This window comes from Oncorhynchus kisutch, linkage group LG29 (assembly GCF_002021735.2).
Source record: "Oncorhynchus kisutch isolate 150728-3 linkage group LG29, Okis_V2, whole genome shotgun sequence".
NCBI lineage: Eukaryota > Metazoa > Chordata > Actinopteri > Salmoniformes > Salmonidae > Oncorhynchus > Oncorhynchus kisutch.
In genome coordinates this window covers 29,733,211-29,754,535 of record NC_034202.2, presented here as the reverse complement: position 1 = coordinate 29,754,535, position 21,325 = coordinate 29,733,211, and the positions used below count along the sequence as shown (strand labels likewise).

The 21,325-nt window shown below is 45.1% G+C and overlaps 1 protein-coding gene across 5 annotated transcripts; it reads left to right on the top strand.

The window, feature by feature from the left end:
* Positions 1 to 4: 4 nt before the first annotated feature.
* Positions 5 to 17,887, top strand: brd8a (bromodomain containing 8a). 5 transcript variants are annotated; one of them, XM_020466081.2, is made up of 20 exons: positions 5 to 259; positions 915 to 1,011; positions 1,231 to 1,300; positions 4,066 to 4,115; positions 4,298 to 4,420; positions 4,764 to 4,844; positions 5,107 to 5,171; positions 5,573 to 5,715; positions 5,932 to 6,123; positions 6,262 to 6,349; positions 6,694 to 6,837; positions 7,175 to 7,308; positions 10,197 to 10,656; positions 10,797 to 10,834; positions 10,966 to 11,222; positions 11,319 to 11,411; positions 11,525 to 11,593; positions 12,917 to 13,199; positions 15,878 to 15,922; positions 17,177 to 17,887. In XM_020466081.2, the coding sequence occupies exons 1-20, from the start codon at positions 241 to 243 to the stop codon at positions 17,234 to 17,236; spliced, it is 2,511 nt and encodes an 836-aa protein (XP_020321670.1). In that variant the 5' UTR covers positions 5 to 240; the 3' UTR covers positions 17,237 to 17,887. The 5 variants fall into 5 exon arrangements, with proteins under 5 accessions (XP_020321670.1, XP_020321672.1, XP_020321671.1 ...); XM_020466083.2 differs by lacking the exon at positions 15,878 to 15,922; XM_020466079.2 differs by lacking the exon at positions 5 to 259 and having other exon boundaries at positions 327 to 1,011.
* The last annotated feature ends 3,438 nt before the right edge of the window (positions 17,888 to 21,325 follow it).

Genomic DNA, 21,325 nt, shown 5'->3' with positions numbered 1-21,325 from the left:
GGACAATTTAACCGTGTAGTTATTTGACTCGTCGCTCTGCAATGCTGTACATATAATGCAAAGAAAACATGAAATAGCTCAGACAATGTACATATAATTATAGTTCTACACAGCGGCAGCCACAGTGAGTCTACGCAAAATAAACATGTTCTCTTTTTTAAATCTGAATGATCTAACTTGGTTTACTGTAGACCTAGTGGGTGGGTGGAGTGAGTACAGTATCTGCTGTATAACAAGAAGATGGCGAGCGGGGTTGGAAGTGAGTAAATGAGCCTGTTGTCAAATTATATGATTTTTAATGCATGGCAACCAGATGTTCATGAGTCGTTTGCACTATAGTCTTGTGGATGATGTAACGTTACACGGCATTGCAAATCGGTGAATTCTTAATAGCCTACCCATGCTGGCATGAGCTTTGAATGAATGGCTCACTCTTCCCTTCTCGCTAGACAACGTTAGCTGACCAGTTAGCAGAAGCTCGCTAGCTAGCTATTCTAAGTCACTAGCAAAATATTGCTAGTAGGTGCTTGTGCGGAAGTTCATCCTTCCGTATGTCTGATTAAAAAGGTGTTGAGATGAGTGCTTCGTGACTTTTGAAACATTCGTTCGGCATTTTGTAACAGCTCTCAAGATGGTAGCTTAGCTTTAGGAAGCGCAACATTTATTTTCACCCCTCCTCCATACATGGCTTTGCTTGGTATTCAGTGTGGCCTAACCGCCTCAGCTATTTATCTGAAAGTTTATTTCATAATAGTTGTACCTAGTTGACAACAATGGGTTTTGTTTTGCAGGATCCTGGGACATCCTGACCTGTAAAATAGGATGTGATTACCAGAATTGGTATTTTATGAATATTACATGTCCTGTACTGACTCTGTCCATACCCGTACTTCCCCTCCACTCCTTATCTGCAGAACACAAGTTGCTCTCCATGGGGGCAAAGGAGCCGTGGTCGGTGAGGGAGAAGCTGTGCTTGGCTACCTCTGTCATGAAGAGCGGGGACCAGAACTGGTAAAGCAGCACATGTTTAGGCCTACATCATGTTACTTGTTCCTATGTTTTTGGACAGACCAGTCGAATCTTAGCCAGCCACCAACTTCCAGTAATGGAAACATGCATTCGTCCATCTGTCACACAATTGATAATGTGAGAAAAGATTTTGGAATAGAATTGGTCAGTTGAATAGGAATTGTGATTATGCAATAATAGGATATCTATCCATACCCACAGGGTGTCTGTCAGTCGAGCCATCAAACCATTTGCAGAGTCAGGACGACCCCCTGATTGGTTCTCACAAAAGGTAGGATATGCTCCAATAAATGAACACCATGAACAATCAAGAACCTGATGATAGCATGAGTTTGAGTTTATTTTTATTTTTACAGGGACAGTGCACATTAATCAACATTTCAGTAAAAGTGACGGTTTTAGCCAACCGGCTAATTTTCAACCGCAGTCCCTGGGCAGGTTATTAAAAACAATTACAATATAGACAATAGCAACATAGAACAAGCAAGACATAGCAACATAGGACAAGCAAGACACAGCATACAGACAGAGCAACATAGGACAAGCAAGACGTAGCATACAGACAGAGCAGCATAAAACAAAAAGCAGCAAGACAAAATTCATAAAAGCAACAAAGTGTTTCCACACCTCACAAGCTACAGACAACAGACAACATGGAGAGTGGCAACACACAGCTAGGGACCATGTTCACAAATCTGATTGACCTTTAGCCATGTCTTCAAGCATTTTGTGAAAGTGTGATATGTGGTGCAGTTATGTGTGTCTGATGGCAGTGTATTCCAGACATGGGAAGCTCTCACAGAGAATGCAGATTTACCTAAGGTGCTTTTCCTTTTATCGGAACTATACAGTCACCTCTCATGGCAGACCTTGTGGATCTGCTGCCATATGTCTGGGTTTTCTGTTTAACAAAAATATTGAGTGGAGGGGGAGCCAGGCCATTGAGGATCTTGAATACAAGACATGCGTCGGTGTATTGCACAAGATTTTCCCAACTCAAGAGCTCATGCTTTCTAAGGATGTGACAATGATGATGGCTATTGGGCTTCCTATCAAGCACTTTGAGAGCCTGTTTGTAGACAGACTGAATAGGTTTTAATGTTGTACAGCAAGCTTGGGCCCAACTAGTCAAGCAGTATGTTAAGTGGGGGAGTATCATAGATTTGAAGTACAGTTTTGCTACCTCTGTAGTCAAACAATTTCGTATAAATCGGAAATTAGCTATCTGAAAAAGATTTGCATTTGGTGCCCATGATGAATCAGTAACCTTATGGACAGGGGTTGATTGTGTGAGAGAGGTGGCATGGGTCCTTTGCATTAACTCTACTTTCCCTAGCACTATTTGTTTGCCATCAGTACATACAGTGGGGCAAAAAAGTATTTAGTCAGCCACCAATTGTGCAAGTTCTCCGACTTAAAAAGATGAGAGAGGCCTGTAATTATCATCATAGGTACACTTCAACTATGACAGACAAAATGAGAAAAAAATCCAGAAAATCACATTGTAGGATTTTTTTATGAATTTATTTGCAAATTATGGTGGAAAATAAGTATTTGGTCAATAACAAAAGTTTATCTCAATACTTTGTTATATTCCCTTTGTTGGCAATGACATAGGTCAAAAGTTTTCTGTAAGTCTTCACAAGGTTTTCACACACTGTTGCTGGTATTTTGGCCCATTCCTCCATGCAGATTTCCTCTAGAGCAGTGATGTTTTGGGGCTGTTGCTGGGCAACACGGACTTTCAACTCCCTCCAAAGATTTTCTATGGGGTTGAGATCTGGAGACTGGCTAGGCCACTCCAGGACCTTAAAATGCTTCTTACGAAGCCACTCCTTCGTTGCCCGGGCGGTGTGTTTGGGATCATTGTGATGCTGAAAGACCCAGCCACGTTTCATCTTCAATGCCCTTCTTGATGGAGGTTTTCACTCAAAATCTCACGATACATGGCCCCATTCATTCTTTCCTTTACACGGATCAGTCGCCCTGGTCCCTTTGCAGAAAAACAGCCCCAAAGCATGAAGTTTCCACCCCCATGCTTCACAGTAGGTATGGTGTTCTTTGGATGCAACTCAGCATTCTTTGTCCTCCAAACACAACGAGTTGAGTTTTTACCAAAAAGTTCTATTTTGGTTTCATCTGACCATATGACATTCTCCCAATCTTCTTCTGGATCATCCAAATGCTCTCTAGCAAACTTCAGACGGGCCTGGACATGTACTGGCTTAAGCAGGGGGACATGTCTGGCACTGCAGGATTTGAGTCCCTGGCGGCGTAGTGTGTTACTGATGGTAGGCTTTGTTACTTTGGTCCCAGCTCTCTGCAGGTCATTCACTAGGTCCCCCCGTGTGGTTCTGGGATTTTTGCTCACCGTTCTTGTGATCATTTTGACCCCACGGGGTGAGATCTTGCATGGAGCCCCAGATCGAGGGAGATTATCAATGGTCTTGTATGTCTTCCATTTCCTAATAATTGCTCCCACAGTTGATTTCTTCAAACCAAGCTGCTTACCTATTGCAGATTTAGTCTTCCCAGCCTGGTGCAGGTCTACAATTTTGTTTCTGGTATCCTTTGACAGCTCTTTGGTCTTGGCCATAGTAGAGTTTGGAGTGTGACTGTTTGAGGTTGTGGACAGGTGTCTTTTGTACTGATAACAAGTTCAAACAGGTGCCCAAAATACAGGTAACGAGTGGAGGACAGAGGAGCCTCTTAAAGAAGAAGTTACAGGTCTGTGAGAGCCAGAAATCTTGCTTGTTTGTAGGTGACCAAATACTCATATTCCACCATAATTTGCAAATAAATAAATTAAAAATCCTACATTGTGATTTTCTGGAATTTTGTTTCTCATTTTGTCTGTCATAGTTGAAGTGTACCTATGATGAAAATTACAGGCCTCTCTCGTATTTTTAAGTGGGAGAACTTGCACAATTGGTGGCTGACTAAATACTTTTTTGCCCCACTGTATATGCAGCCTGTTGAAATAAAGGAAATAATTGGCTTATCTTCTCTCTTCCTATCTCTCTCTTTTTCTTCTAGCACTGCGCCTCCCAGTACTCAGAGCTCCTGGAGACAACAGAGACCCCAAAGTGAGCACAGCAGTTTTCTGTGTGTGGCTGGATTTGTGATGGTTCTGCTGTTGCATTTCCTATGATCAGAGGGGGGTTGGAGAACATGGGTAGTATGTTAGTGTGAAGGGGGAGGCATTGGATTATGGATAACATGATCTTGTCTGGATGGCTTATGTTTATGGCACGGTATCTCTCCCCAGACGGAAACGTGGTGAGAAAGGTGAGGTGGTGGAGACGGTGGAGGATGTGATCGTCCGCAGGCTCACGGCAGAGAGGATTGATGAACTGAAGAGACTGATCAAAGACACACAGGAGAAGCACAGGTACACATATTGTGGCAGGTAGGTAAGCCTAGTGGTTAGAGCGTTGGGCTGGATCGAATCCCCAAGCTGACAAGGTAAAAAACTGTCGTTCTTCCCCTGAGCAAGGCAGTTAATCCACTGTTCCCCGGGCACCAATGACATGGATGTCGAATTAAGGCAGAGGAAAACACGTCAGTTGAATACATTCAGTTGGACAACGGACTAGGTCTTCCACTTTCCCTGTGTGCAATCTCTGATAGAGGGACAATCTATTCAAGAGACTATAATGGCCTTCAGTAGATCTTTTTTCTGCTACTTGATTGACCCAACTCTGATGTCAGTTGTTGACCTGCTGCATTCACAGGAAGCTGAAGACCGAGGCAGAGCTGATCCAAGCCGGGCACCTGGACTCCAAGCTAGAGGATCTATGGGGAGAGATTGTGCAGTATGACCCTTTTATCTGTCTGCCTCTGTTACTATTTCTTTATCTATTTACAGGAGGCTGCTGAGGGCTCATAATAATGGCTGGAATGGACTGGATGGAATGGTATCAACCACACGGAAACAAGGTGTTTGATACCATTCCATGAATTCTGTTCCAGCCATTACTATGAGCCTGTCCTCCTCAATTAAGGTGCCACTAGCCACCTGTGATTTACATGTATATTTGCATTTTTCTGAAAAACTTGACTTTCTGTGCCTGTCAGGAAGAAGAAACAGGAACAGGACGAGGCAGACATGAAAAGGAAGGTCACAGACACAGCCTATCTAGGTAACAGATAACCCACTTCATGCATACCACCAGCTGCTTTTGCCTGTAGCTTTTCTTATTCTACTCAGTAAATATAACCGTATTTTCTGCTATTGCTCCATGGGCACCCCTTTGTATATGTCTCACTCCAAACGTTGTAAAACACAATATACCAGATAGTATACAGGTTGATGAAGATGGAGTTATGTTTCTTCAATGATTCAATAAACCCACAGGGGATGTTGAAATAAAAAAACATCATGCCAAGGGGTTTGGATGAGGAGCTCTATCAGAAAGTATATCGAAGGCTGAGATAGATGTGTACACAGCCACAAAGGTGGTCAAAGTGAATAGTAGATCAATTGTAGTGTGATTGGTCAAACTAAGAACAGTCTCACCCCGCCGCCCCACCCCCCTTCCAGCCAGACAGGCGGTGAAGAACACCCCTAAAAGAGTGCCCAGTGTGACCGTGCGCTCTCCCCTGGGGTGCGGCTCGCCAAGCCTCGAGTTCTGCCAAGGGGACACACCCCAGAGCACACCCGAGGACCCCAGCACCTCAGTGACTGTGAGTCCCTGTCAGCTACAGGGGAACGGGGCAGGGGCAGGGGCAGGTAGAGAGATGATTGGAGTTCAGTAGAAACATTCTTGATTTGATATCAATTAGATGTGGTGGAACGTGCTACACAGAATGCCTTTTCCTCGGCCTGCCTGCCTCTCCTTTGCATGTTATTCTCCCCCTGTTCCCTTTTCCCAACTTCATTTTCTCCCCTCCTCTCTGTAGGCACCAGGAGTAGCAGGGTTCATGCCCCTGACTGAGGCCTGTGGGCTGGGTGGTGCAGAGTCAGGCCTGGGCCCTCTTCTGGATGAATCCCCACAAAAGAAGCTCTTGGGCCAGAAAGCCACGCCGCCACCATCCCCTCTCCTCTCTGAGCTACTGAAGAAAGGCAGTCTCCTACCCACAAGCCCCAGACTGGTATGTCTGAGAGGAAATAGTATTCCATAGAGATTGTTCACTTTCATAAAATGTAACTACCCAGAGCCATTTGAACATCTCAGACACACCGTCAGATGAATCCTCTTGCAGCTACAGAGTGCTGTGTTTGTCTTATAGGTTGGAGATGGTGACCTGCCTGGTAATATGACAATAGCACATGACCTACAGCTCACAGGCTCTGTTCTACCTGGCAGTCTAGCAACAGGTACACACACTCACACTTATCAGTCCCTCCAGGACTTTGCAATTTTGCGATCACAACTTTTTTAGCAATATCAACAATTCCCCACATATTAAATTTGACCAATTACCATACTATTTCTGCTTAAAACTGTCTGATTACCACGATACAAAAAAGAGCTCGTAATTTTAACTAATCACAGCATTTTTACCGCATAAATTAGTTCAATCAAGTCAACAAACGTTTTCCCCATCTAATAGTTCAAATGTAGTATTGCTTAGCGTTGCATTTTGATTAGATCAAGGCTCTGCCTGCTCTCTGCACGCTCTGTGTGTGTCCGTGTGTGTGTGTGTGTCCGTGTGCGTTAGGTGCCCCTACACTTTCTCGTCTGCTGGAGGCTGGGCCTCAGTTCTCAACTCCGTTGGACTCCTTGGCCAGCAGCACAGACTCTTCCAGTGTCCTTCTCACTGCTGCACCCCCCACTATGGACTCCCCCGCCTCACTACACACAGGTCTCTCCCTTTCCCTTCCTGCCTCCCTCTCTCTGCTTCTATACTGTACAATCACTGCCCATCCATCCTCTTCATTCTTTCGTCAACACCAAGCATCTCCTCTGTGTCTGTCATCAGATTGTGGCCATAAGTGTGTGATCAGTCTGTCACCTGAACACCAGACTCCTGTACATGACTTGTCAGTCCATCTCACCTCCTCAAACATGAAGCACATCCCCATGATTATGTCCTCAGTCTGCTGTCTTTACCCAGAGATTGGATTTGAATCATGTAAGACTGTTAGTAATCTGTGTGTGTGTGTGTGTGTGTGTGTGTGTGTGTGTGTGTGTGTGTACAGGAGGGAATGAGGTGGAGGCCTCCCTGCCTGGCCCAGGGGATGGGACAGAAGAAGACCTAGTGACAGTGTCCTACATGGCAGAAGAATTGGACCTGGAGACAGTGGGGGACATCATCGCCATCATCGAGGACAAGGTGCTCCTTCTACGCCTCACACACCTAAAAACATGAGATGTGTTCGAATACCCATTCTAACATACTGTATACTAAAGTCGTGGCCAAAAGTTTTGAGAATGACACAAATATTAATTTTCACAAAGTCTGCTGCCTCAGTTTGTATCATGGTAATTTGCATATACTCAAGAATGTTATGAAGAATGATCAGATGAATTGCAATTAATTGCAAAGTCTCTCTTTGCCATGCAAATGAACTGAATCCCCCAAAAACATTTCCACTGCATTTCAGCCCTGCCACAAAAGGACCAGCTGACATCATGTCAGTGATACTCTCGTTAACACAGGTGTGAGTGTTGACGAGGACAAGGCTGGAGATCACTCTGTTATGCTGATTGAGTTCGACTAACAGACTGGAAGCTTCAAAAGGAGGGTGGTGCTTGGAATCATTGTTCTTCCTCTGTCAAACATGGTTACCTGCAAGGAAACACGTGCCGTCATCATTGCTTTGTACAAAAAGGGCTTCACAGCCAAGGATATTGCTGCCAGTAAGATTGTACCTAAATCAACCATTTATCGGATCATCAAGAACTTCAAGGAGAGCGGTTCAATTGTTGTGAAGAAGGCTTCAGGGTGCCAAAGAAAGTCCAGCAAGCGCCAGGACCGTCTCCTAAAGTTGATTCAGCTGTGGGATCGGGGCACCACCAGTACAGAGCTTGCTCAGGAATGGCAGCAGGCAGGTGTGAGTGCATCTCCACACACAGTGAGGCAAAGACTTTTGGAGGATGGCCTGGTGTCAAGAAGGGCAGCAAAGAAGCCACTTCTCTCCAGGAAAAACATCAGGGACAGACTGATATTCTGCAAAAAGTACAAGGATTGGACTGCTGAGGACTGGGGTAAAGCTTGTCCGGAGAAGACAAGGTGAGCGCTACCATCAGTCCTGTGTCATGCCAACAGTAAAGCATCCTGAGACCATTCATGTGTGGGGTTGCTTCTCAGCCAAGGGAGTGGCCTCACTCACAATTTTGCCTAAGAACACAGCCATGAATAAAGAATGGTACCAACACATCCTCTGAGAGCAACTTCTCCCAACCATCCAGGAACAGTTTGGTGACGAACAATGCCTTTTCCAGCATGATGGAGCACCTTGCCATAAGGCAAAAGTGAGTGGCTCGGGGAACAAAACATCTATATTTTGGGTCCATGGCTCGGAAACTCCCCAGACCTTAATCCCATTGAGAACTTGTGGTCAATCCTCAAGAGGCGGGTGGACAAACAAAAACCCACAGATTCTGACAAACTCCAAGCATTGATTATGCAAGAATGGTCTGCCATCAGTCAGGATGTGGCCCAGAAGATAATTGACAGCATGCCAGGCCGGATTGCAGAGGTCTTGAAAAAGAAGTGTCAACACTGTGAATATTGACTCTTTGCATCAAATTCATGTAATTGTCAATAAAAAGCCTTTGACACGTATGAAATGCTTGTAATAATACTTCAGTATTCCATAGTAACATCTGACAAAATATCTAAAGACACTGAAGCAGCAAACTTTTTGGAAATTAATATTTGTGTCATTCTCAAAACTTTTGACCACGACTGTACATACTTAATGGGTATATACAACATACTATATCCTATTAGTTAATTTTAGTATACTGTAAACAAACGGTATCCTTTCAGTTGAGCATATTAGCGCTAAGTCTGTCTACCGGAAGTTGATGCTGTTGCTATGCAATCTTTTGACAGCTTGTTAGCATAACAAATTACTAGCTAGACATTTTACGACTTCGGGTGTGTTAGTAAATTCAATCTGGAGTGTCAGAGTGCATTCTGGGCACTCGTAAATTCCGAGCATTGTCAGCTTGTCCGTTCGTAAATTCCGAGCGTTTCCCTCTCGGAGTATTCAGAGTGCACACTGGACGTTCTGGCCGAGGAGTAGGGTTGATCCGAGCGTTCGTTCTGACCATCACAACGGCAGTCAAGCACACAAGCTAACTGGCTAGCTACTTCCAGACACAAATGAGAGAACACCTCACTCTGACCATTTTTCTCTCCCTGGCAGAGCTGGTTAGTCTGTTTTCATGTTATCCAGAGCGTTGGTGACTGTAACTGCTGAAAACAATTTAATTCAGCTTTTTTGCCGACGTTTACTGACATATTCAATGGGTGTTGAGCGTTCGTAAATTCATCAATTATTCTGCACTATACCACTTAGCTAGGAATGACGTAAATAATCAAGATAATAAATGTTGGGTAGTTAGTTAGATATCATAGAGTTAAACTGGCAAGTTCGATGTATTAGTAGCTAACTAACTTTAGGTATCTAGCTAACATACCGGTACCTGAAATGATATGCTATGTGGTGCGTAAAGGATAGCGTAGCCAACAAACTGTCAGCCAACACAACTTGTAGCATAACTTAGCTGAAAAGTCATGACTTTATTACATTGCTCAACATTTTCTTAACATTTGTCATAATTAGTTAAAGCATTGCATTTGTATACGCTCTCATCGGACTTGGGCTGCATATTTTCTGCCATTGTTTTCAAATCTGAAAACGTTGTGACGCCACGCCCATTTTTGGGAAGAATTGCATTAATAGTGAAATGGTGTCCACTGCTTGTATACTTCGTATTTTGGCAAATGTAGAATGACATCCGGGAACTTTTGGCATTCTAACTATATCCATATTATGACCAATAAGCATACTATATACTCAATTTACGTCACAAATAGTAGGGTTAGAGCGGTTAGTATGAGTATTGGAACACAGCTACGGAATGATACTCAACTGTTCTGCCTATAAAGCCATAGTGATATCAGCCTCCTCTCCTTAATAACAGTACATTTAATAGGTTTTCCTGAGGTGTCTTTACAGTGACAAGCTGTGACCTGTCATCCTACAGGGTGATGAGAATACTGAGGCTTTGGATGCGGCTGCAGTGGAGGCTGCTCTGTCCCTGTGTGAGGAGACAGGCCATGCCCTGTCTGGCCATTGGGAGCCAGGGCCCTTCAAGTCCCCTGAATGTGACCGTTCTGGGGCCTCACACCTCTCCTCCCTCGCTGGCAGTCTGGAGATGAAGAGGGAGGTCATGCAGTTAAGGGGTGGGACCTCTGCATGTGACAGCCAGGACAACTGTCCATCAGGGTACCCACACCCCCTGGGCATCAGCGGCCTTCCTCCCTCCTCCTCTTCCTCCTCCTGCTCGTCTATGATGCTGGAGCACAGCCAGGCTATTGGGGCTCGTCTGCAGCCTGGGGCCATGGGCGGGGCCGATGGGGAGGGAAGCCCAGTCTCTCCCCACGCCACCATCAGGTGTGAGAGTGAAGAGTGGACGCAGCAAGGAGCTGACACCCCATATGCAGGTCACTCAAAGCCCTGGCAAATCAGACTGACAGTCATACAGACACCCAGACACCTGCCTTGGGCACAAGCTCTTGAGTAAACACGTTTGCCATCTGTTCTCATCATCACTTTCTGTTTCTCTTTTCTCTTTCTCCCTCAGACTCCGAGGATGGCCCCATGACAAGAAGACATTCCAAGGTACACCTCGCCCTCACTGAGGAGAGAACAGGCTTGTGCTGCTGATACCTGTTGTCCTTGTGTTAGAACCTGAAATCCACTGTAGATATATCCAACTCACTCTCTCGCCCTCTCTCTCTGAACCTGTGTAGGACGTGAAGGAGGAAGAGGGGGTGAGCGACGGAGAGGAGGGGAGTGCCTCAGAGACTAAAGAGGGCCTGGATGGGGATGGGGGGGATGAGGAGGGGGACGGAGCAGAGGCCTACCTGTCTGAGGCAGAGGGGGAGACCGAGCTGGAACCCCCAGCCAGTGAGAGTGAGGACGGTTACAGTCTGCACACAGCCTCCTCCTCTCTGCAGCTCCACACCACTGCAGACTCTATCCCCAGCAGCCCTGCCTCCTCCCAGTTGTGAGTCACACACACACCACACATACACACACACACACCACCAAGCATGTCTATATCTGGTCAAAACTCCCTCTCTCTTTTTCTCTGTCTATTCAGTTCAATGTGCAGTGAGGACCAGGAGGCCAGACAGGCTCAGAAGATCTGGAAAAAAGCCATCATGCTGGTATGGCGTGCAGCTGCCAATCATAGGTAAGAATCTCACTCATGGAACCCCGGGCTATAACAGGATCCTGCCTGCACCATGCTCCAGGCCTCTCATTTCAGCTTTTGAAAGTGATATATTTGCTGTGTTCCTGATGCAGGTATGCTAATGTATTCCTGCAGCCTGTGACTGATGACATTGCCCCGGGGTACCACAGTATTGTTCACAGGTAAGCACTGACATAGGGAACAGGTAAACACTGACCACTGACACAGGGAACAGGTAAACACTGACTACTGACACAGGGAACAGGTTTACACTGACCACTGACACAGGGGGAACAGGTAAACACTGACCACTGACACAGGGAACAGGTAAACACTGACTACTGACAGAGGGAACAGGTTTACACTGACCACTGACACAGGGGGAACAGGTAAACACTGACCGCTGACACAGGGAACAGGTAAACACTGACCGCTGACACAGGGAACATGTAAACACTGACCGCTGACACAGGGAACAAGTAAACAATGACTGACCACTGACACAGGGAACAGGTAAACTGACCACTGACACAGGGAACAGGTAAACACTGACTACTGACACAGGGAACAGGTAAACACTGACCACTGACACAGGGGGAACAGGTAAACACTGACCACTGACACAGGGAACAGGTAAACACTGACCACTGACACAGGGAACAAGTAAACACTGACTGACCACTGACACAGGGAACAGGTAAACTGACCACTGACACAGGGAACAGGTAAACACTGACTACTGACACAGGGAACAGGTAAACACTGACCACTGACACAGGGGGAACAGGTAAACACTGACCACTGACACAGGGAACAGGTAAACACTGACTACTGACACAGGGAACAGGTTTACACTGACCACTGACACAGGGGGAACAGGTAAACACTGACCGCTGACACAGGGAACAGGTAAACACTGACCGCTGACACATGGAACAGGTAAACACTGACCAATGACACAGGGAACAAGTAAACACTGACTGACCACTGACACAGGGAACAGGTAAACTGACCACTGACACAGGGAACAGGTAAACACTGACTACTGACACAGGGAACAGGTAAACACTGACCACTGACACAGGGAACAGGTAAACACTGACCGCTGACACAGGGAACAAGTAAACACTGACTGACCACTGACACAGGGAACAGGTAAACTGACCACTGACACAGGGAACAGGTAAACACTGACTACTGACACAGGGAACAGGTAAACACTGACCACTGACACAGGGGGAACAGGTAAACACTGACCACTGACACAGGGGGAACAGGTAAACACTGACCACTGACACAGGGGGAACAGGTAAACACTGACCACTGACACAGGGGGAACAGGTAAACACTGACCACTGACACAGGGAACAGGTGCTTTCTTTGCTGGCTTGGCCTTCCCATTCAGTCTATCTGTCGGACAACCTGACCACGCTCCTCTCTCTCCTCCGCCCCCCTCTCTCCTCCGCCCCTCTCTCTCCTCCGCCCCTCTCTCTCCTCCACCCCAGGCCCATGGACCTGTCCACCATTAAGAAGAGCATTGAGACCGGTCTGATCCGCACCACGGCAGAGTTCCAGCGGGACATCATGCTGATGTTCCAGAACGCGGTGATGTACAACAGCTGTGACCACGACGTGTTCCACATGGCCCTGGAGATGCAGAGGGATGTCCTGGAGCAGATCCAGCAGTTCCTGGCCACACAGCTCATCATGCAGACCTCCGAGTCTGGCGTCAGCGCCAAAAGCCTGAGAGGCCGGGAGAGCACCCGCAAGCAGGACCCCTCGGACAAGGTGTTCTGCTCATTGGGACGGCACGGGGTAGTGGGTCTATAGATAAGAATGAGAGGAGAGAGTGGGGCAGAATGGAGAGTCCAGGAGAGGAAAGGAAGGTGAGGATTTGGGGATGCAAGGAGAGCCAGATTAGGGGTCCGTTTAACCTCAGAGGAAAGGAAAGGGCACAAGTCTCTTACCATTGGCAGGCAGCAAAACACAGTGTCCTAGATTTTATATGGGGCACATGTAAGTCAGCCATAGTGTTTTCTTAATACATGATCTGTGCTTCACTGTTCATTTTATCCATTTCCCCATTGATATCCTTCACTATTCACTGTGAGTTGTCATGGATGGAGACCATATGGTTGGTTGGCTTCATGGGTTGGATGGTGTTAAACTCATGACAGTAGATAGGAACCCGACTCCCTCAGATGTATGTCTGGTAATACTGTTGAATTGCATCACAGACAGTGACACAAAATAGTTGAGACACATGCACTGCTCCCATACCTGTGCATATATAAACTCAGCAAAAAAAGAAACGTCCCTTTTTCAGGACCCTGTCTTTCAAAGATAATTTGTAGAAATCCAAATAACTTCACAGATCTTCATTGTAAAGGGTTTAAACACTGTTTCCCCATGCCTGGTCAATGAACCATAAACAATTAATGAACATGCACCTGTGGAACGGTCATTAAGACACTAACAGCTTACAGACGGTAGGCAATTAAGGTCACAGTTATGAAAACTTAGGACACTAAAGAGGCCTTTCTAATGACTCTGAAAAACACCAAAAGAAAGATGCCCAGGGTCCCTGCTCATCTGAGTGAACGTGCCGTAGGCATTCTGCAAGGAGGCATGAGGACTGGAATGTGGCCAGGGCAATAAATTGCAATGTCTGTACTGTGAGACGCCTAAGACAGCGCTACAGGAAGACAGGACGGACAGCAGATCGACCTCGCAGTGGCAGACCACGTGTAACAACACCAGGCACAGGATCGGTACATCCGAACATCACACCTGCGGGACAGGTACAGGATGGCAACAACAACAGCCCGAGTTACACCAGGAACGCACAATCCCTCCATCAGTGCTCAGACTGTCCACAATGGGCTGAGAGAGGCTGGACTGAGGGCTTGTCGGCCTGTTGTAAGGCACTGACGAGTTGTCGTTTTGTATTACCAGGGGTGATGGTCTGATTCGCGTTTTATCATCGAAGGAATGAGCGTTACACCGAGGCCTGTAATCTGGAGCGGGATCGATTTGGAGGTGGAGGGTCCGTCATGGTCTGGGGTGATGTGTCACAGCATCATTGGACTGAGCTTGTTGTCATTGCATGCAATCTCAACGCTGTGCGCTACAGGGAAGACATCCTTCTCCCTCATGTGTTACCCTTCCTGCAGGCTCATCCTGACATGACCCCCCAGCATGACAATGCCACCATCCATACTGCTCGTTCAGTGTGTGATTTCCTGCAAGACAGGAATGTCAGTGTTCTGCAATGGCCAGCGAAGAGCCCGGATCTCAATCCCATTGAGCACATCTGGGACCTGTTGGATCGGAGGATGAGGGCTAGGGCCATTCCTCCCCAGAAATGTCCGGGAACTTGTAGATGCCTTGGTGGAAGAGTGGGGTAACATCTCACAGCAAGAACTGGCAAATCTGGTGCAGTCCATGAGGAGGAGCAGTACTTAATGCAGCTGGTGGCCACACCAGATACTGACTGTCACTTTGATTTTGACCCCTCCCCCTTTGTTCAGGGACACATTATTCAATTTCTGTTAGTCACATGTCTGTGGCACTTGTTCAGTTTATGTCTGTTGTTGAATCTTATATTCATACAAATATTTACACATGTTAAGTTTGCTGAAAATAAACGCAGTTGACAGTGAGAGGATGTTTCTTTTTTTGCTGAGTTTAGGAACGTGAGACAAAAGTCACTGTGAGTCCACGCAGTTAAATTTCTCACAACTCTCAATCTGATGCATACCTGACACACGCACACACACTTTCTTGTCCATCCTTTCACAGCGTTTGTGTCTGTTGGCTTTTTGTGTATTTGTGTGGGTTTGTGTGCGCGTGTATTTTGTGTGTGTGTACCTCAGCTTGTTATATAATGTATGTGAAGACAGCCATGGCAACACTCCAACCTTGTGTTCCTCTCCAGTTTCTCTAGCTCTGGCTGGTAGATAGCAGGAAAGAAGGTCATGGTTTAGGGAGACAATCTATTTTCAATTTAGCGGATCACATTTTTATTGTAGTATTTGAATGTTGCTATGCTACAAAATGTCATATTTGGTCACATGGTACATATTGTCACTGGGATGTTTAGATTTGGTTAATCACAAAAAATGGCTCCAACAATCTCTTCATAATCCAAATGAGGAATTGGTTTCCCACCTGTTTTAAGAAAAGAAGTTGCCTCAGTTCTTGAACCACTCCTGTGAGATGGGTTCTGTACCTGCTGCTCTATGTTTGCCCACAGGGTTATATTGTATACAGTATTTATAGTGTCCATGAGTGGTGGTGTGCATTTATTTTATACCCTCTCTTGGATGGGTCTGTATCTTTTTAAGTGGGTGTATGTAGTTCTCTGTTGTCGGGATGGGTGCTCCACTGCTCCTCTTCTTTCCTTGTTTTCTGTGTGGGTGTGTCTTTGATCCCTCTTTCTGACTGTATCCTTTGTCCTCTCACAGGACAGTGTCCCCATGGCCTCTCCTGCCTTCCTTCTCTCTCTCTTTGTAAGTACCTGGTCTGCAGTTTATGACCTGTCAGACTACAGCTGGGGTATTCACATTCTGCAGCTTATGACCTGTCAGACTACAGCTGGGGTATTCACATTCTGCAGCTTATGACCTGTCAGACTACAGCTGGGGTATTCACATTCTGCAGTTTATGACCTGTCAGACTACAGCTGGGGTATTCACATTCTGCAGCTTATGACTGGTCAGACTACAGCTGGGGTATTCACATTCTGCAGTTTATGACCTGTCAGACTACAGCTGGGGTATTCACATTCTGCAGCTTATGACCTGTCAGACTACAGCTGGGGTATTCACATTCTGCAGCTTATGACCTGTCAGACTACAGCTGGGGTATTCACATTCTGCAGCTTATGACTGGTCAGACTACAGCTGGGGTATTCACATTCTGCAGCTTATGACTGGTCAGACTACAGCTGGGGTATTCACATTCTGCAGCTTATGACTGGTCAGACTACAGCTGGGGTATTCACATTCTGCAGCTTATGACTGGTCAGACTACAGCTGGGGTATTCACATTCACACACAAATCAAATTCAAATCAAATGTATTTATATAGCCCTTTTTACATCAGCTGATATATCAAAGTGCTGTACAGAAACCAGCCTTAAACCCCAAACAGCAAGCAATGCAGGTGTAGAAGCACACTGCTTGAATCAACTTTTTCAACATCATTTCAATGAAGTTACGTTGAGCCAACGTGGAACAGACGTCTGTGCCCAGTGGGTAGTATTTTCATTTCTTACACTTCCCCCTCTCTCTCTCTCACTCGCTCCTACACACACATGCAGGCATATAGCAACAGAAAACACATTGGCTCACTTTCATGCACACAAGCATTTTGGTTTGTAATTTGCATTGAATCTAAATGTTTTTTAAATTTGACCTTAACTGACTTGCCTAAGTTAAATAAAGAACAAATTCCTATTCCCAATGTCAGCCTAGGAACAGTGGGTTAACTGCCTTTTTCAGGGGCAGAACAACAGATTTTTATCTCATCAGCTCAGGGATTTGATCTTGCAACCTTTCAACGCTCTAACCACTAGGCTACCTGCTGCCCCAGGAACCATGTTTCCTTTCATTTACAAACACAAAAGTATGATGGCCAGTCCATCCGGTGTCCATGTTACAGGTGTGAACGACTGTGTTTTCCAGGGTGATGGCTAGTTTTTCAAGCTTCTGGTTGCTTTGGACCAGAGTTAACCCATCTCTTCTCTGTGCCCATCTATACAGGATGGGGGCACCAGGGGGCGCCGTTGTGCCATAGAAGCCGACCTGAAGATGAAGAAATAAGCCGCAGGGAAGCAGCTGAAGACTGGAATACGTCTGATTGGTGTCCTCCGTGGTCATGTCCCACTTGATTACGCTAACGAAGGACACCACAGTCGGGGTCAATGTCGTTCCATGTCCTGTCACTTCAATTGGACATGGCGTGTCTCGCTGAGAGCCATTCCTGAATTGCAGTTTAGAGAACGCAACGAGAGCTGGGCGATAGACAAAAATCCATATAATGATAAATAGAATACGTTTATAACATTAATGTGGAGCAGTTCTTTATTACCTTAACTACTAGTACTTTGAATGTTGTAGCTATCAATTGTTCAATTTAACTATCACCCATATTAGCAGACTCATTTAATTTCAAACTTCACATTTCTCCAGTATAGGCTTCTTATCGTAATGAAAGACATCAGCAAAAAGTCCACGATAAGTGGTCGGTTCAGTCGGTGTCGATCATTTCCGGTTTATCTTCCCAGCTAAACTCAAACCCAGCACTGAGAATCACTTATTCCCCTACTTCTGAATGTGTCAACAGAAAACATATAGACCTTGCATTATGTATGTCAATTGTTTTGAAGTCCTCTGTATAGTATTGTACAGGCATGTCCCTTGTGTACATATGGTGACCCAATAAATATTTGTCGCAAGATTGTGGTTCTCCAACTCAAAGCAAGTAGTGTGTGATAAAAAAAGAAGCTATAATAATCCTTAGTTGACATGTCCATTTTTGGACTTAAATTAATGATATCTATTGATTCTTGAAAAGTAACTTAAATGCCTAAAATCAAATCAAGGTTTATTTGTCACGTGTGCGAAAACAACAGTGAAATGCTTACTTACAGGCTAGTGCGGAGAGAAAAAAAGTGTGTGTAGGTAAATAAAGAAATAAAACAACAGTAAAAAGACAATTGAAAATAAAAGTAGCGAGGCTATAAAAGTAGTGAGGATATATACAGACACCGGTTAGTCAGGCTTATTAAGGTAGTATGTACATGTAGGTATGGTTAAAGTGACTGTGCATATATGATGAACAGAGAGTAGCAGAAGCGTAAAAAGGGGGTAGTGGGTGGTGGGACACAATGCAGATAGCCCAGTTAGCCAATGTGTGGGAGCACTGGTTGGTCGGGCCAATTGAGGTAGTATGTACATGAATGTATAGTTAAAGTGACTATGCATATAAGATAAACAGACAGTAGCAGCAGCGTAAAAGAGGGGTTGGGGTTGGGGGGGTTGAGCACACAATGCAAATGGTCTGGGTAGCCATTTGGTTACCTGTTCAGGAGTCTTATGGCTTGGGGGTAAAAACTGTTGAGAAGCCTTTTTGTCATAGACTTGGCACTCCGGTACCACTTGCCATGCGGTAGTAGAGAGAACAGTCTATTACCATTTTCAAGGCCTTCCTCTGACACCGCCTGGTGTAGAGGTCCTAGATGGCAGGCAGCTTTGCCCCAGTGATGTACTGGGCCGTACGCACTACCCTCTGAAGTGCCTTGCCGTTGGAGGCCGAGCAATTGCCGTACCAGGCAGTGATGCAACCGGTCAGGATGCTCTCTATGTTGCAGCTGTAGAACCTTTTGAAGATCTCAGGACCCATGCCAAATCTTTTTAGTTTCCTGAGGGGGAATAGGCTTTGTCGTGCCCTCTTCACAACTGTCTTGGTGTGTTTGGACCATTCTAGTTTGTTGTTGATGTGGACACCAAGGAATTTGAAGCTCTCAACCTGCTCCACTACAGCCCCGTCGATGAGAATGGGGATGTGCTCGGTGCTCCTTTTCCTGTAGTCCACAATCATCTCCTTGGTCTTGGTTACATTGAGGGATAGGTCGTTATTCTGGCACCACCCGGCCAGTTCTCTGACCTCCTCCCTATAGGCTGTCGTTGATCAGTCCTACCACTGTTGTGTCGTCAGCAAACTTAATGTTGTTGGAGTCGTGCCTGGCCATGCAGTCGTGGGTGAACAGGGAGTACAGGGGGGGACTGAGCACGCACCCCTGGGGAGCTCCAGTGTTGAGGATCAGCGTTGCAAATGTGTTGCTACCTACCCTCACCACCTGGGGGCGGCCCGTCAGGAAGTCCAGGATCCAGTTGCAGAAACTAAGCTTAACTGTTGTACCCCATCAGAACCCAAAATATAAGCCTGCTGTTCTCCAATGTAAATGAAAACAAACACTATCATCTTGTAGGCTGTTTGATTTAGTGTCCTCCGTCTCTGTACAACCCTGTGTGGATGAACCAGTGAGAGCTGGTCAAACCTTTAGCTTTTTGCCATTCTCAGTGCAGGTGGTACATAAAGCCCTGAAATCCTTAGATCAGAGAAAGCCTGCAGGTCCTGATCTTTTGGATCACTGCTTTTTAAATCTGGCAGCTGATTTCATAGCTGAACCACTTACATATCTGTTCAATCTAACCCTGGAATGTAAAAAAAATCCCAAAATCTGGAAATAAGCATTTGTCCTACCACTTTTAAAAGGGGGAGATCCAACTCTTTTAAATAATTATAGGCCAATCTCAAAGCTGTCGCCCCTGGTGAAAATACTTGAAACCCTTGTGAGTCATCAGCTAAAATAGTTTTTATTTACTAACTCTATTTTATCAATGTACCAATCTGGCTTCAGGAGGAAGCATAGCACAATTACAGCAGCCATGAAGGTTTTAGATGATATCACTGAAGCCCTTGACAAAAAACAGCACTGTGTCTCACTTTTTATTGATCTCTCTAAGGCTTTTGATACAGTTGATCATGCTATACTAAGGCAGAGATTGTCGAGTGTAGGTCTTTCAGAGCATGCAGTTGCATGGTTTGCTAACTATCTGTCTGATAGAACTCAGTGCACTCAATTTGATGGGCTTATGTCTGTTAAATTGTCTGTCTTTAATGGTGTGCCCCAAGGCTCTGTACTTGGTCCTCTCTTATTCACTATTAATAATATTATTTAGACAAAAATTTCCAAAATGCGAATCTTAATTTTTATGCTGATGACACTGTTATTTACTGTTGTGCCTCATCTCTTACAAAAGCTTTCCAGAATTTGCAAACTGCTTTTTATACTGTTAAACATACCTTGTGTCAATTGAAGCTTATCCTCAATACTGACAAAACTAAACTAATGTTTTTTTCTAAAGCAAGAAATAAACCTCTGAACCTTTCACCTATTACTACCTGTCAGGGCAAGGAGATTGAGGTTGTAACCTCATATAAATATCTTGGAATTTTAATTGATGACGGCCTCTCTTTTAAATTGCATATTCAATAACTTACAAAACCATTGAAGCTGAAATTGGGATTTTATTTTAGGAATAAGGCCTGTTTTTCATTTGAAGCCAGAAGGAGGCTAGTATCAGCAAAATGTTTGCCTTTACTAGACTATGGGGATATTTTATATATGAATGCTTCCGCTCAGTGTTTGAGATCAATTGACACCCTTTACCATGGCACTTTGAGATGTATTTAAACTGCAAAACCCTTACGCACCATTGCACTTTGTATACCAGTGTTGGCTGGCCTTCTCTAGTCACTTGTAGGCTCAGTCACTGGTATACTTTTATTTACAAAGCCATTTGGGCTTTACTACCTTTTTATTTGGGCATTTTTATTGTTCAGAAATGTAGTGGGTACTCTCTTCGTTCGCTGGACTTTATCCCGCTAACTCTTCCAAATGTCCGAACTGAATTTGGTAAAAGGTATTTTAAGTACTCTGCGCCAACGTCTTGGAACGCCTTACAAAATACTTTTCAACTGGAAGAACTTGTCCCGATTGGTATTTTTATATCACTGATGAATGATCTTGAGACCGATTCCCTGACCTGTCAATGTTTTTCATTTACCGTTTTTGATTTTGTTATACTCTTGTGAATTCTATGGTTTTTACGAGATTACTTGTAGTTTTTCTTGTAATTTTTGGCCAGGACGCTCTTGAAAAAGAGATTTTAAATCTCAATGAGCCCTTCTTGGTTAAATAAAGGTTAAATAAAAACTGTGTAGGCTGAAAACACTGTTCAAACAAATGTTTCATGGTTGGTTAGTCAATCCATAGCTCTGTCTATGGATGTGAGTGGTCACATTTCTCCAGGCCCAAAACAGAGGCAGGGCGCCGCTTTGTT

What these genes read in the sequence shown, in the direction of transcription:
- brd8a (XM_020466079.2), top strand. Translation starts at nt 848, where the DNA reads ATGAATATTACATGTCCTGTACTGACTCTGTCCATACCCGTACTTCCC. An exon ending in TACCCACAAGCCCCAGACTG is followed by an intron (nt 6,124 to 6,261) that starts GTATGTCTGAGA and finishes TTTGTCTTATAG; the next exon opens with GTTGGAGATGGTGACCTGCC. An exon ending in CCTTCCTTCTCTCTCTCTTT is followed by an intron (nt 15,923 to 17,176) that starts GTAAGTACCTGG and finishes CCATCTATACAG; the next exon opens with GATGGGGGCACCAGGGGGCG.